The following is an 11718-nucleotide window of genomic DNA, read 5'->3' as shown; positions in this document are numbered from 1 at the left end:
CGCTTCACCCAATCAGCGAGAAGCGCCCTCCGTTCCCCCGAAGGGGGGGGGCGGAGGGGGGGAAGTTGCCTCGCTTTCAAAGGGCGGCAGCCAATGGGCGGTGGGCACGCGGGGGCGGGGCTAGCCAATGGGGGCGGGCGGCGGCGGCGGCGCGCGCGGGTGGCTGGGAGGCGCGCGGAGCGGCCTGTGACGCAGCTTCCCTCCCCCTGTGAGGCGGCGGCTTCGGTGCGGCGAGTCCCGGCCCGGCCCGGCCCGGGGCCTGGTGAGTGCGGGGGGCGGCGGGGCTCCCCTTTCTCCTTCTCTCTCTCTCTGTCTCTCCTTGCCCGCCGGGGTGACTGGTGGGCCGCCTTCGGGGCCTTTGTTCCGTAGCGCCGCACCGGGCCGGCCTGGCGCCGTGTGGCCGGCGGGGGGGGGGAGGGGGCGGGCGGCCCGCTCTGAGAGGCGCGGAAGGGGTGTTCCCGCGGCCCGGTCCGCCTCACCTGTTCTGTGGCGGCCCTAGAGGGGGCGTGGGGAGCTGGTTCCTCCCCACCCCCCGGCCCGTGTTTTGGGGCTGTTTCGCTTTCCCGTCCTGGGTTGTGGCGGAGGTGCGGGGGTGTTTGCTGGGGCTCCGGACTGGGCTGAGGGCGGCGGGAGAGCCGGTAACGCCGGGGGGCTGTGCGGGGGTACGGTGGCGGGGGGGGACACACGGGAATGGTGTGGTGTTACCTGGGGACGGCGACGTGTTCTTGGGCGGGATCCGGGATAACGGTGGGTCTGTCTCGGCTGCGGGAGGCGTCTGGGGATGCTAGCGCTAGCCTGCTGTCGGCAGAGTTATTTAAAGTTATGTTAATGGATTAATTGCGTTTCTTTGGATGTGGCTGGAGGTTTGTGTGATGTTACTGTAAAACTGTAATTAGAGCCCTTCAGGAGAGAGGGGGTGGCTCCCCCTCAGCGGGGATGGTGTCTGGCAAGTGGGAGAGCACTGTTGTATAGAAAAACCCTAACTTGTATTTAAGAACTGGAGCAAAATTAATAATTGGTTGCTGCTGGTGTTCTGTAGTCAGGGGCTCTTGAGTGTGTTTTCATGGGACAGCACGTTTGATTAACACAATGCTTGACACGTGCAGTCGTGAGCCTGTTGTCTGTGTGCGGCATCCCCCCACTAGTGGCCTGGATTAAAGGGGCTCTGATGCATCCACAGCACTGGTGACCACGTAAAGCCTGAGTTCTGCTTTGGCTGAACCTGAGCGGCTGAGGGTCAGTGGGTAAGGGGGGGTGTCAAGGAAAATGAAGCTTAAACCTTGTGGGAGGGTGAGATCTTTCAATAACTTGTTTGTGTTTTAGAAAATTGTGCTTCCTAATTTTTCTGAAATAGAATTTGGCGTTTAACAATTCTGAGTGTGCTGGCATTGAAAAAGTAGTGGCATAAATAAGGGGAACAGTGAAGGAAGAGGGGTTTTATGAGTTGCAAATAAGGTTGAGAGTAACAAGATCGATCAACAAATGAAAACTGCGTGGCCCCATTGTATCTGGCCTTCAGTGAGACTTGCTTAGCGGCAAAGCAAGATGAGTGAAAACAGCCCATAGAAATAGAGAATGGAGATGAAGTGGCTGCGTAGTGTTCAAGGAGTGCACTCGCATTGGGCGTCAGGGTAAAATCTGTCTTACAAATGTTAAAAGAACAAAAAGAGAGGATTTTTTTTAAGACATCCTGGTAAGTGATGTAGCGTAAGGGAGAACAAATTATGGAGTGTTGGGCGGTGGGTGTGGGTGATGGATGTTCTTGGAGGCCACATACAGTTGTGCTGTGGCACGAAATCAACAAAGGTTGGTTTTTGAGGAAGCGAGCAGGAGTTGGCTCTGTGGTTTGTCGTGCTATTTAAGGCCAGGTTCTGCTGGAAAACAAAAAGCAGCGGCATCACTGCAAAGGCAAGGTGCTTGTGGAGGAGTTGGAGGGGGCACGGGGGTTTGGGAGCAGGCCCTTGTGGGGAGAGGGATTGGGAGGGGGATGTGTTGTGGGATGCGGCATTACCCTGCACCACACAGGAGGAGCCTGTTGGGTGGCTGGCAGTGCTTTCTGCCAGGAGGCAGCTCTAGGCTTAGGGTGTTCTGATAGTTTGTCAGTTCAGCTTTTTCTTTCTTATACCAGAATCATTTTATTTAAAGTAACTCTCAATGTGTGTAAGGAGGTCCGTAAGGACTTGCGTGTGTGAGTGGGAAGACTCTTAACACCACAAAATTGTGACATGCTGCTGGTTTGAATAGTTGAAGATTACCCGAAACATCTGTTCAGTTACTCTTTAATGTCGGTGTTGGATACTGATTTGCTCTTCACTGTTTTAGTAGTGCTGGGATGGCTGCAGAGGTGTGGTGGGTAGCTATGGCTGCTGAAAAATCTAGATTTGTCTATTCCCAGAAGGTGGTATGAGTTTTTGGGAAAACAAACCCTTCTTGTTTCATGGATGGGCAGATAGATTTAGTGACTTCACCCTGAAGTGCTGGGCCGTACCCTGAGTGCTGTGGGGTGCGTGCTTCCTTTTGGTTAGGAGGATAATAAAAGGGTTGGAATTTGGGAGCTACAGGGAAGCTGTCAAACCAGGGCAGAGGTGAAGGTGTGGGTTTTGAGTTTAACTGAAATTGTTGGCGACCAAATGGAGAATGCTTGATAGGAGTTTATTGCTATCCTGGATGCTGAGCCTCCTGAAAAACATAAAGTTTAAAAATGCCGAAATGCTAAAAGTTAGTAGGTCCTTATATATAACAGTCTTATGCTACTGTGATAGTAAGTAGTGCTTTGTAAATATTCTTCATATGGGCCATGTCTTAAGTTTTCTAAACTTGTTAGTTCTGCACTGCTGCAGCTTAGCTAATACTGCCAACAGTGAATTTTTTTCTGGATAATATTGGCATTTTCGATGGCGGAGCTAACACCTGTCAGCCCCAATACAGAAAAAGACTGCACACTTCTCTGGCTGGAGTATGGCTAAGGATCTAATGTGATTTTATTTTAACTTGGTTGAGTTTGTTGAAAAAAGCTACAATGTGTTGGCACTTGGAGAAGAGATTGGAGTGAGGCTGCATTACTAAATGCATCTGGGAGTGTTGTAAAGGTAAATTGGGCCCCTGCCTAAATGGGGTAAAACTTCACTGAACAATGATTTAAAACCAACAACTCTTAGAAAGTTAAGAAAACCCTGGTGCAGCCCTGTGAGCAATAAATGGGAAGCAGATGGGAGGTGTATTGCCATAATTCTTGTGCAGTGCATTTCTGCTTTGTATCTTATTTGAGGTAGTTGGCAAATAAGATTTAATGGAAAATCAGTTGTGGAAAATCCTGGGAGCATGGCAGAAACAGCCATGGCACAGTGCAGGTCCCTGCATGTGTTCCTAGAGCAGCATTCGGTAGGGTGGACTTTCAGGTGTTGATAAGGCTGAGCAAAAACGAGTTTGTGTTGCTTGATGTGGATCAAATGTAGTAGAAACAGCTGTGAGAAGTGCTGTTAGTGTTAGATACTCTAGAGGGGTTTGAGAACACATGGGTCAGGGCAGTAGTTTCATTTATTAGTTTTTTCAGTCTGTAAGACGTACAGAAAATCTAGCCATGATTAAGGGTGGAGGGCTGCTTGCTTACGATGTCACGGAAGTATTAGTGTTCGTGTACTTTTTGGGATTTTGACTGTTTTAAATTGCTTAGTGTGACTTAAACATGCTGTCATGCGCTTTGTCAAGTACTCAAATTAGATTGCTTACATCAACAGTGAGGAAGATGAGAAATTGAGTTCTCAAGATAAGCTTTATATAAAAGCTGAATTCTTCTTTCCAGGTTTAGGGGGGAAAAAACCTGATACATCTTGAAAATGTTTAACAAATCCTTTGGAACTCCGTTTGGAGGCAGCACTGGCTTTGGGACAACTTCAACTTTTGGACAAAGTAAGTAATACGTGTAAACTGACTTTTCAGTACTGAAGGTGTTTTTTCCTGGAAGTGCAGCTGGAGGATCAGGCGGAGGGGGTGGTTCTTTGTGTGTGATGGAACTGGGGTGCTGCTGGGCTGTCCTGGTCACTCTGCAGGGATGGGAACCAGACTTGTGACTCGGATTTGGGACCCTTAGGTTTCTCCACTAACCAAGCTTTTAGTTTGGGTAGATACCAGAATTCCACATACAGTTGTTAAAACTTCCTTTTTTCAAAAGGGGTGGAAACTCAAATGCTTAGATGAAGGCCATGTTGCTGGCGGATGGGGTAGGGGAGGATTCTTCCAATCAGGACTAGAATATGTTGGGAAGACTTGGAAGGAAAAAGCATGTAATTTGAGGAGTGTCTTCTGGAGATAAACGTTGTAAATGCCACAGAGAGTGAGTTTTTAGCCATTTAAGCAGGCTATAAACTGGTGTACACACTCTATTTCTTAGGAAGGAAACACAGTAATGTTTATATTACTCCCAAACCAAGGTATGAGAAGAGCAACTTCCAGGTACTATAAAAAGCGGTGGAGGCCTTGCAGAGGAGGGTCTTTACATTCGGTAGAAGTGTCTGACTCAAATATTGTAGCCTTTTGCTTCAAGAGCTCTGTGAGAGTATTAATAATGCCACTTCACATATCCCAGACACCCATGTATAGATAGTCATGCACAAACTTCTTTTGGAAAGTTAAAAAGGCAGTGACAGTGTTTAGTTTCTAGTAAGCGTATTTAGAATAGGGTTTCTGATAATAACGCTGATTTTCAGATGCCGGCTTTGGTACTACAAGTGGAGGAGCGTTTGGAACATCAGCCTTTGGGTCAAACAATAATACTGGAGGCCTCTTTGGGAGTACGCAGACAAAACCAGGTATTGCTGTGTTACGGTTGTGGTGGAATGCAGTCCTGAAAGAAGGGTGTTTTTTAAAATAAAGAAGGTGTTGGGGGAGGGGGAGAAAAGGAAAACAACAAAACCAACAATGACAAAAATCCCCCCAAAACCCCAAGTGCTTGATGATTGCAAATGATTAATAGCCTGTTTCTGTCTTCAGGAGGATTGTTTGGTTCGACTACGTTTAATCAGCCAGCCACCTCCTCCACAAGCACTGGCTTTGGGTTTGGAACCTCGACTGGGACATCAAATAGCCTGTTTGGAACTACCAGCACTGGTGGGGGCCTCTTCTCATCCCAGAATAATGCCTTTGCGCAGAATAAGCCAGCTGGGTTTGGAAGTGAGTAAAACTGCTGCATCTCTCTTATTTTATATCTGCTTATTTTCTTTGCTTGAGGAGCACAGAACACTGGGTGTACATGTGGATCTGGCACAAGTGTTCCTGTGGGGCTTCAATGGTTTATAGTGACATTATTGGGGTCTGCAGTAGCCAAGCGTGAGCCTGACATGCTACAAAATCTGTAGCTGTAACTCTAGCTGTGAGTTTTAAAATGAGTTGAAAAAGGTGGTTGACTGGCATTTTCTATTTTTAAATATCTTTTGGCGCTGCTTGATTTTAGCTTCTTTTTTTTTTTTTTCCTGCCATCGTAGAGCAGCTATGGTTGGTTTTGTGTCTGGCACTAGAATGCTTGAAATGCATCTTAAACGCTACTGTAATTCCCTGAAGCAGAAGCAACTGCTTGGAACCCCTTCTGAGAAGAGAAACGAAACTCACTTGATTCCTTTTACGCACATAATTTTCTTATCAGGGTCAGTAGAGTGAAACTGGCTGCTGTGGTTCCAGTGTTGCCTGGGGTGGTGAGTTAGGGGCAGTCTCCTACAGCAGAATTTCACATTAGCAGAATATCGCGTTAGCGGACTATTGCTTTCCAGCTTTGCTGTAATTTTATTTTTTTTTCCTAATAGTTTCTTCCATTTCCAAACTATTCTGGAATTTGAATAAGATATTTGGGTTTAAGTTTTAAAATTAAGGTTTGTTCTAGTGCTGATTTTTTTTTTCTTCTTCTTTTTTAAGACTTTGGAACTAGTACCAGCAGTGGAGGTCTCTTTGGAACCACTAACACTACTTCCAATCCTTTTGGAAGTACCTCTGGCTCTCTTTTTGGCCCAACTAGTTTTACTGCCGCTCCAACTGGCACAACTATTAAATTTAATGTAAGTTCTGGTTTTCTTTCTTTATCAAGCCTGTTTACTGGGGGAAGCATTAAATTTTGCGGTTACTGTCTTAGTCCTTCAGCTGAAATTTCAAAATGAAGAGTTAATGAGTATGCAAAGTATGCAGTGTTCTGAAATGGTTTGAAAACATCCCCTTTTGTAGAACGGTAGCAGTGGAAATAAGATGTGTAAATAACTCCAAAGAACTAGACTGGTTTTTTAGTCTGAATTTGACAAACTTCTCAAACACCATGGAGTAATGCCCTGTCTAGGCTTGCTCTTAGAAAGGAGCCTTCTCAGGAAGGTGGGAAGTGCCACAGAATTCAAGGTGATCAACAGTAAATGCTAACGGTGATAAGAGTTAGACATCTTGGAATGGGTCAAAGTAAACAATTCTTTTATAAGTCAGCGTGGCTTTAGAAATGTAAACTCAAATGTGAAGACTGATCTCTGGGTTTTCTTGGTGAGTTTCCTTTAAGAAAGGGTTGAATAGCGTCTTGAAGGTTCTGTGGCAGTTGAAAATGGCAGGTAGCTCGGAAGGGGAGCCATCGTGGAACTAGGGTAACTGATATCTGCTGGAAAGAGGCATTAGTTTTCCCTAATACTTGTTTCTGCAAATCTCAGCCCTCTTAATTTCTAGACTGAGCTGATTTAACAGGCTGAGACTGTTTTTTTGGGACCTAGACAGAACTGTGAGGATAACTTGGGTAAACTGAGTGCCGTTGATGTCTACTTTCATAGTATCATTAAAAAAAACAGGGGATAGTGAAATCCATGCACAGCTAGAGGGTTTGTATCACAAGTTTAGGTAAATTACTTTTAAAGTGAAACTGAAAAATGAATTGCACTTGGTTGTTTTGAGTGTTACCAGGGTAAATTCCACTATTGATTGCTACTGGGTGTGCCTTACCAGTGGGTGAGGCCACAGCTGTTCAGATAACATAACATGCTGCTTCAGGTCCTGCGCTAGGTTTAGGTTTTAACAGCATCTGCCGGGAGAGTACTAACGGTATTAACAGAATTCTGTCTGGATTTAAAACTTGATGTCTTAACCTCTTCTCTTGCAGCCACCAACCGGTACAGATACTATGGTAAAATCTGGAGTCAGCACTAACATCAATACCAAGCACCAATGTATCACAGCTATGAAAGAATATGAAAGCAAATCTCTCGAGGTCAGTCGATGAGTGTTTAGACATGCTCATCTAGTTTGGCTGTTCGTTAGCGTCGGTTTAGTAGAGGGTTTTTTGACTGTAAGAAGTATCTTCTATGCTCATTAATATGGGTCCAACCATCAATATCTGCATCACTCACAGAAGAGAGGTATCATCGAGTAAAACACTTAATGTATCGCTGTGAGAATTGTATGTGTTTTTAAATGCTTAACACTGCAATTTCTGAAGAGCTGAAATTCCATCTCGCCGCATACCAGAAGGGGGAGAGATCCTGTTGGGAGCAGTCCTACACTGCTGAGATAACGGCAGAATCTCAGACAAAACTCAAGGTTGTTTAATATAAACTAGTGTTCCCAAGGGTTTGACCCTGAAGCCTTTCTGTTCAAGTTGACTTGTTTGATACTTCAAAACAAGTCTCCTACTCGAAAGATCTGAAAAAGCTCTGGGAAGTGAAACTGAAGCCCAAATACAAACTGCAGAGGTACATCTGAGTTTAGGTCCTATTTATGGTGTCCTCTTTTAAAAATGTAGGTGTTATAGCTTTTCTTAGTATCTTTGTCCTGTAGTGGGTTTGAATGCTGTGTAAGCATGCTAATGACAATGTTCTAACCATAGCTGGTGTAAAAGTAACATGTAAAGAGAACTGCATTTTCTTTCCTTTACTAGGAGCTCCGTTTAGAAGACTACCAGGCAAATAGGAAAGGGCCCTCGAATCCTGTGGGAGCAGGAGCAGCAGCAGGCTTGTTTGGGTCTTCAACGGCTACGTCAAGTACAGCCACAGGACTGTTTGGCTCTTCTACTACTAACACTGGCTTTTCATACGGACAGAATAAAACTGCTTTTGGAACCAGTAAGTACTGCCTGTCCTCTGTCATTCCTGTGACAGGATATGCAAGTATTCTGTGAAGCTATTTAAATTCTGTAATGAAAAAAATGAGGAAACACTGATGTGAGCTCAGAATTTTACTAGTTGAATTACCAACATTGAATAATCAGGTTCTTTGCCATAGAAATCTCTATTTACTTACTCTTCGAGGATTGCAAACTTACTCTGCATCCCTGGAATTTTGCTGTAAAACAGTTCATTAGAGCATCTGGCAAGTCAGCTTGTTCACATGGGCCAGTAAAACAATTTGAAGTAAATCCAGCAGGGTATTGCTAACAATCAGTAGGGTGATGATGTCAGTTCGTTAATGATGAAGTCAAGATTCTTCTGCTAATGAGTGAACATGAATTCCCTGAAAATGGACAAGTTAATTTATAGCAGCCTAACTAGACTTTGCCAGGAGCTTTTCCCCACAGTGGGTCAGGGTTGGGGTGTGGACTTGTTCTATGTTGTGCTCTTCATTTTGTCATACTTGGTCAAAAAGTAAAAGCCAGGTATGAAGTAACTGGTTTATTTAAGTGTTTGCATGTCTGGTAGTTGCAGTTCAGTTCTGTCAGCCAGTTAATGGCCTTTTTGAACTTGATGTAAAACAAATAGTGCTGAAAAGTTCAAACAAACTCTATTTTTAGTAGCTTCTGCTGCAAACCTAAAGTAAGTGGGTATTTGTATTTGTGGAATTAGATTGTAAACAGAAGATCAAAATCCTATGGTCTATAGCAACAGAAACAATGATCTGCTGTAAGAAAGGCTGTGCTGTCTTGGGTTAGAATTGTCTCTGTCCTTTTCCTTTGGGGAGAAAAAGGGAGGAGGTGTTTGAAGTTTGGGTAGAAGTTTCTGTAGTTGTGTGGGTTATAGAACAGAAGCGGTGTGCAGAGCGCTGGCTGCCTGTGGCTGGCCCGGTGAGCTCTTCCTGGGCACTCACGGTACGGTTTTCTTTGTATGGTGGAGAACAAACTGCCCGTGTCAAAGCTGGTGTCTTTCTGGTCAGATGTGCCTGTGAGGTAAAAGTGCTGGTAGTTCCTGGGTGTTGCGCTCTCACTTGACTGCGGGACAAGAAGAACCCGATGAAATATCTAACACGAACCGCTTCCCTCTGACCGCAGATACAGTACTGTATTGATGACGCTGGGCGTTTTCCTGTTGCATTGAATTGAAGCACCTTTTTCCCCTGTTTGAATGCGCTGAGTGTGGAAATGTAGTGGGTTTGGATAAATACTTGAGGGGTTTTTAACCAACTTGTTTATATATTGTAGGTACGACTGGCTTTGGAACAGGCACAACAGGGGGGCTTTTTGGTCAGCAATCTCAAACTACCAGTCTGTTTAATAAACCATTTGGTCAAGCCACAACGACGCAGAACACTGGCTTTTTTGGGAATACCAATACTCTAGGGCAGCCGAACACCAGCACAATGGTGAGCTGAATTGTTTGAACCCTTATAGCTGTAAGTGGTGGTATAGCCATGATATAATGATTTAGCTACAATATAGGTGTGAGTCAGTGATTTAGATCTTTCTCAGATTGTAGTACAGCTTCATGAAACTGAGATGCAAAGCTTTGAACGCTGCTGTCTGAGCTAGCAACTTCTTGCCAGTCAGAATTTTCCATTCATGATAATTGGACAGCAATACAGCTTTTAACAAATAACTTTTCCAGTTCCCTTCTTTAAGCAGTCTGCTCTCTGTCAATTCAAGTATTTCCAATCATGTTCACACAGATCATATAATGCCATTATTAACATTCTGTGGGAATTCATTAACAATTCTGTACTTTCTGGTGACTAATGATCAGCATTCGTGGGCTCTTATGATAGAAGGATGCTCTGGAGCTGTAACTTGTTGCGTAACTAGGGGTTTTGGCTCCAAATGTACTATATTCTTCCTGAATGTGTTGTGAGTTCTCCCAGAAGACACGGGGGAAATGTTTCTTTTCCATCTCCCTCACTCAAAGTGATGAGGAGATTCCAATATCCTTTTAAGCTTGAATCATAAATTCTTTGATACTTTTTTTTATATTTCCTTTTTGTAACTAATTTCTGGGAGAATGACTAAAGCTTCTGAAATACTTTTCACCCATCTTCTTCCCCCAGCAAAAGGGGTATCATTTTGTTAACTGACTTTGTGCGTTAGTTCTGTTACCATCAGTGCTAAAAGTGGGAAAGCGTTGCAGCGTTACCTTAACCGAGTTCCTGTTCGTAGGGTCTCTTTGGGGTAACCCAGCCCTCGCAGCCCGGAGGCCTTTTTGGAACAGCTGCCAATACAAATGCTGGTACTGGATTTGGAACCGGAACTGGTCTTTTTGGACAAGCTAACACAGGATTTGGTGTTGGCGGTTCGGTATGTCTGTACCTTAATAATAAAAATTTAAAAAAAAAAAGTGGGGGGGAATAAACCCAAATGGCTTAGAGACCTGTTCCTGGGTGTTGACCTCCATGGAAGTAGCATTATCTTAAGAGTTAAAATGCCTAAGACACAAAAGTAGTGTGGTTTTATGTAAAGGATTTAATATAAGTATGTGCGGTAGAACTAATGTTGCAGAAATAACTTTTTTTAGCAAGTAATGTCTTGAGCGATAAAAGACAACAAGAGACTGAACATCTCACTGCCTATGTATTGCTAGGGATGCCTCAGCGTAGTGTCAGAAATACAGGTGTTTAAATTGTGGTGATGACTTAACTGCAGATGAACTTACTTCTTGATATTCGGTCATTTTGGCTTCAATGGAGTGAGACTACATGTTTGCAGAAGGTGCTTGCCGTGTACTAGTGCATGTGGCTTGCAAATAACGCACCGCTGTTGGGAGTCTGGGTTGTGTGATCTAAGTTGTGCCTGCCTTTAGTTCTGCTTTCTTGCCTACAGTGAAACACTAATGTAATTCTTTTAATATCCGTCTGTCAGGTTTCCAAATTGATGTTTTCTTCTTTTCAGACCCTGTTTGGTAACAAGCCTGCTGGATTTGGAACCACCACGACCAGTGCTCCCTCGTTTGGTACAACCACTGGCGGCGGGCTCTTTGGTAACAAACCAACCCTGACTTTAGGAACCAATACAAACACTTCCAATTTTGGTACATATAAAACAAGTGGGATTTCAATCACTTAAAATTACACTGCATATACCACACACCTGGCTGCTGAGTATCGCATGCTAAATGATTGTGAATGTTAAAATTCTCAGGTAAGCCATGCTTCCGATGCATGTTGCTGCAGGGAAACCCCTTGGCTGCTGTTTTACACCTTTCCTCTTGTGCTGCTCCCATACTCCAGAAGGTAGATATTGAGGAGCGGTACTTTTACTTAACTGTGGGCTTCAGAGAAGGTGGAACCTGTGTTAATTGAAAACTCTTGAAATCAAAGAACTCATACCCCATAGAGGTTTCTTAAAAGGCTGTAGATATGCTGTGGTTGCAAAGGAGTGCTGAAGGAAATGGGGTAAAAACAGCAGTATTGTAGCTCGACGGCAGGATAAGGAGATCTTGCACTGGAGTGAGGGTAAAATGAAACAGTTGGTTCCAGTTTAACTGGTAGCTGCTGTTGTCTTCCATGGTGTGAAGGATCGAAGTCCTGAACAACTGGGTCTCGTGTTAGTGTTGGCCTCTGATGCAGATGTTAGAG

At 44.4% G+C, this 11718-nt stretch overlaps 1 protein-coding gene across 7 annotated transcripts in view; it reads left to right on the top strand.

Annotated features, from left to right (window-relative positions):
• The first annotated feature begins 151 nt into the window (after positions 1-151).
• The window catches only part of NUP98 (nucleoporin 98 and 96 precursor), a 37897-nt gene continuing 26330 nt past the window's right edge, over positions 152-11718 (top strand). For 3 of the 7 annotated variants that reach the window (XM_054189327.1, XM_054189304.1, XM_054189339.1), the window contains exons 1-10: positions 152-262; positions 3803-3909; positions 4707-4808; positions 4990-5169; positions 5905-6044; positions 7112-7219; positions 7886-8069; positions 9359-9519; positions 10304-10441; positions 11033-11171. In XM_054189327.1, the coding sequence (XP_054045302.1) occupies positions 3837-3909; positions 4707-4808; positions 4990-5169; positions 5905-6044; positions 7112-7219; positions 7886-8069; positions 9359-9519; positions 10304-10441; positions 11033-11171 (1225 nt within the window). In that variant the 5' untranslated portion in view covers positions 152-262; positions 3803-3836. Of the gene's footprint in view, positions 263-448; positions 639-3802; positions 3910-4706; positions 4809-4989; positions 5170-5904; positions 6045-7111; positions 7220-7885; positions 8070-9358; positions 9520-10303; positions 10442-11032; positions 11172-11210; positions 11282-11718 lie in introns of those variants that run through there. The other 4 variants (XM_054189336.1, XM_054189319.1, XM_054189310.1 and 1 more) reach the window with 3 other exon arrangements.

The sequence above is a fragment of the Rissa tridactyla genome, chromosome 1 (assembly GCF_028500815.1).
Source record: "Rissa tridactyla isolate bRisTri1 chromosome 1, bRisTri1.patW.cur.20221130, whole genome shotgun sequence".
Taxonomy (NCBI): domain Eukaryota; kingdom Metazoa; phylum Chordata; class Aves; order Charadriiformes; family Laridae; genus Rissa; species Rissa tridactyla.
The sequence above is the reverse complement of the archived record's forward strand: the minus strand, read 5'-3'. Positions and strand labels throughout refer to the sequence as shown.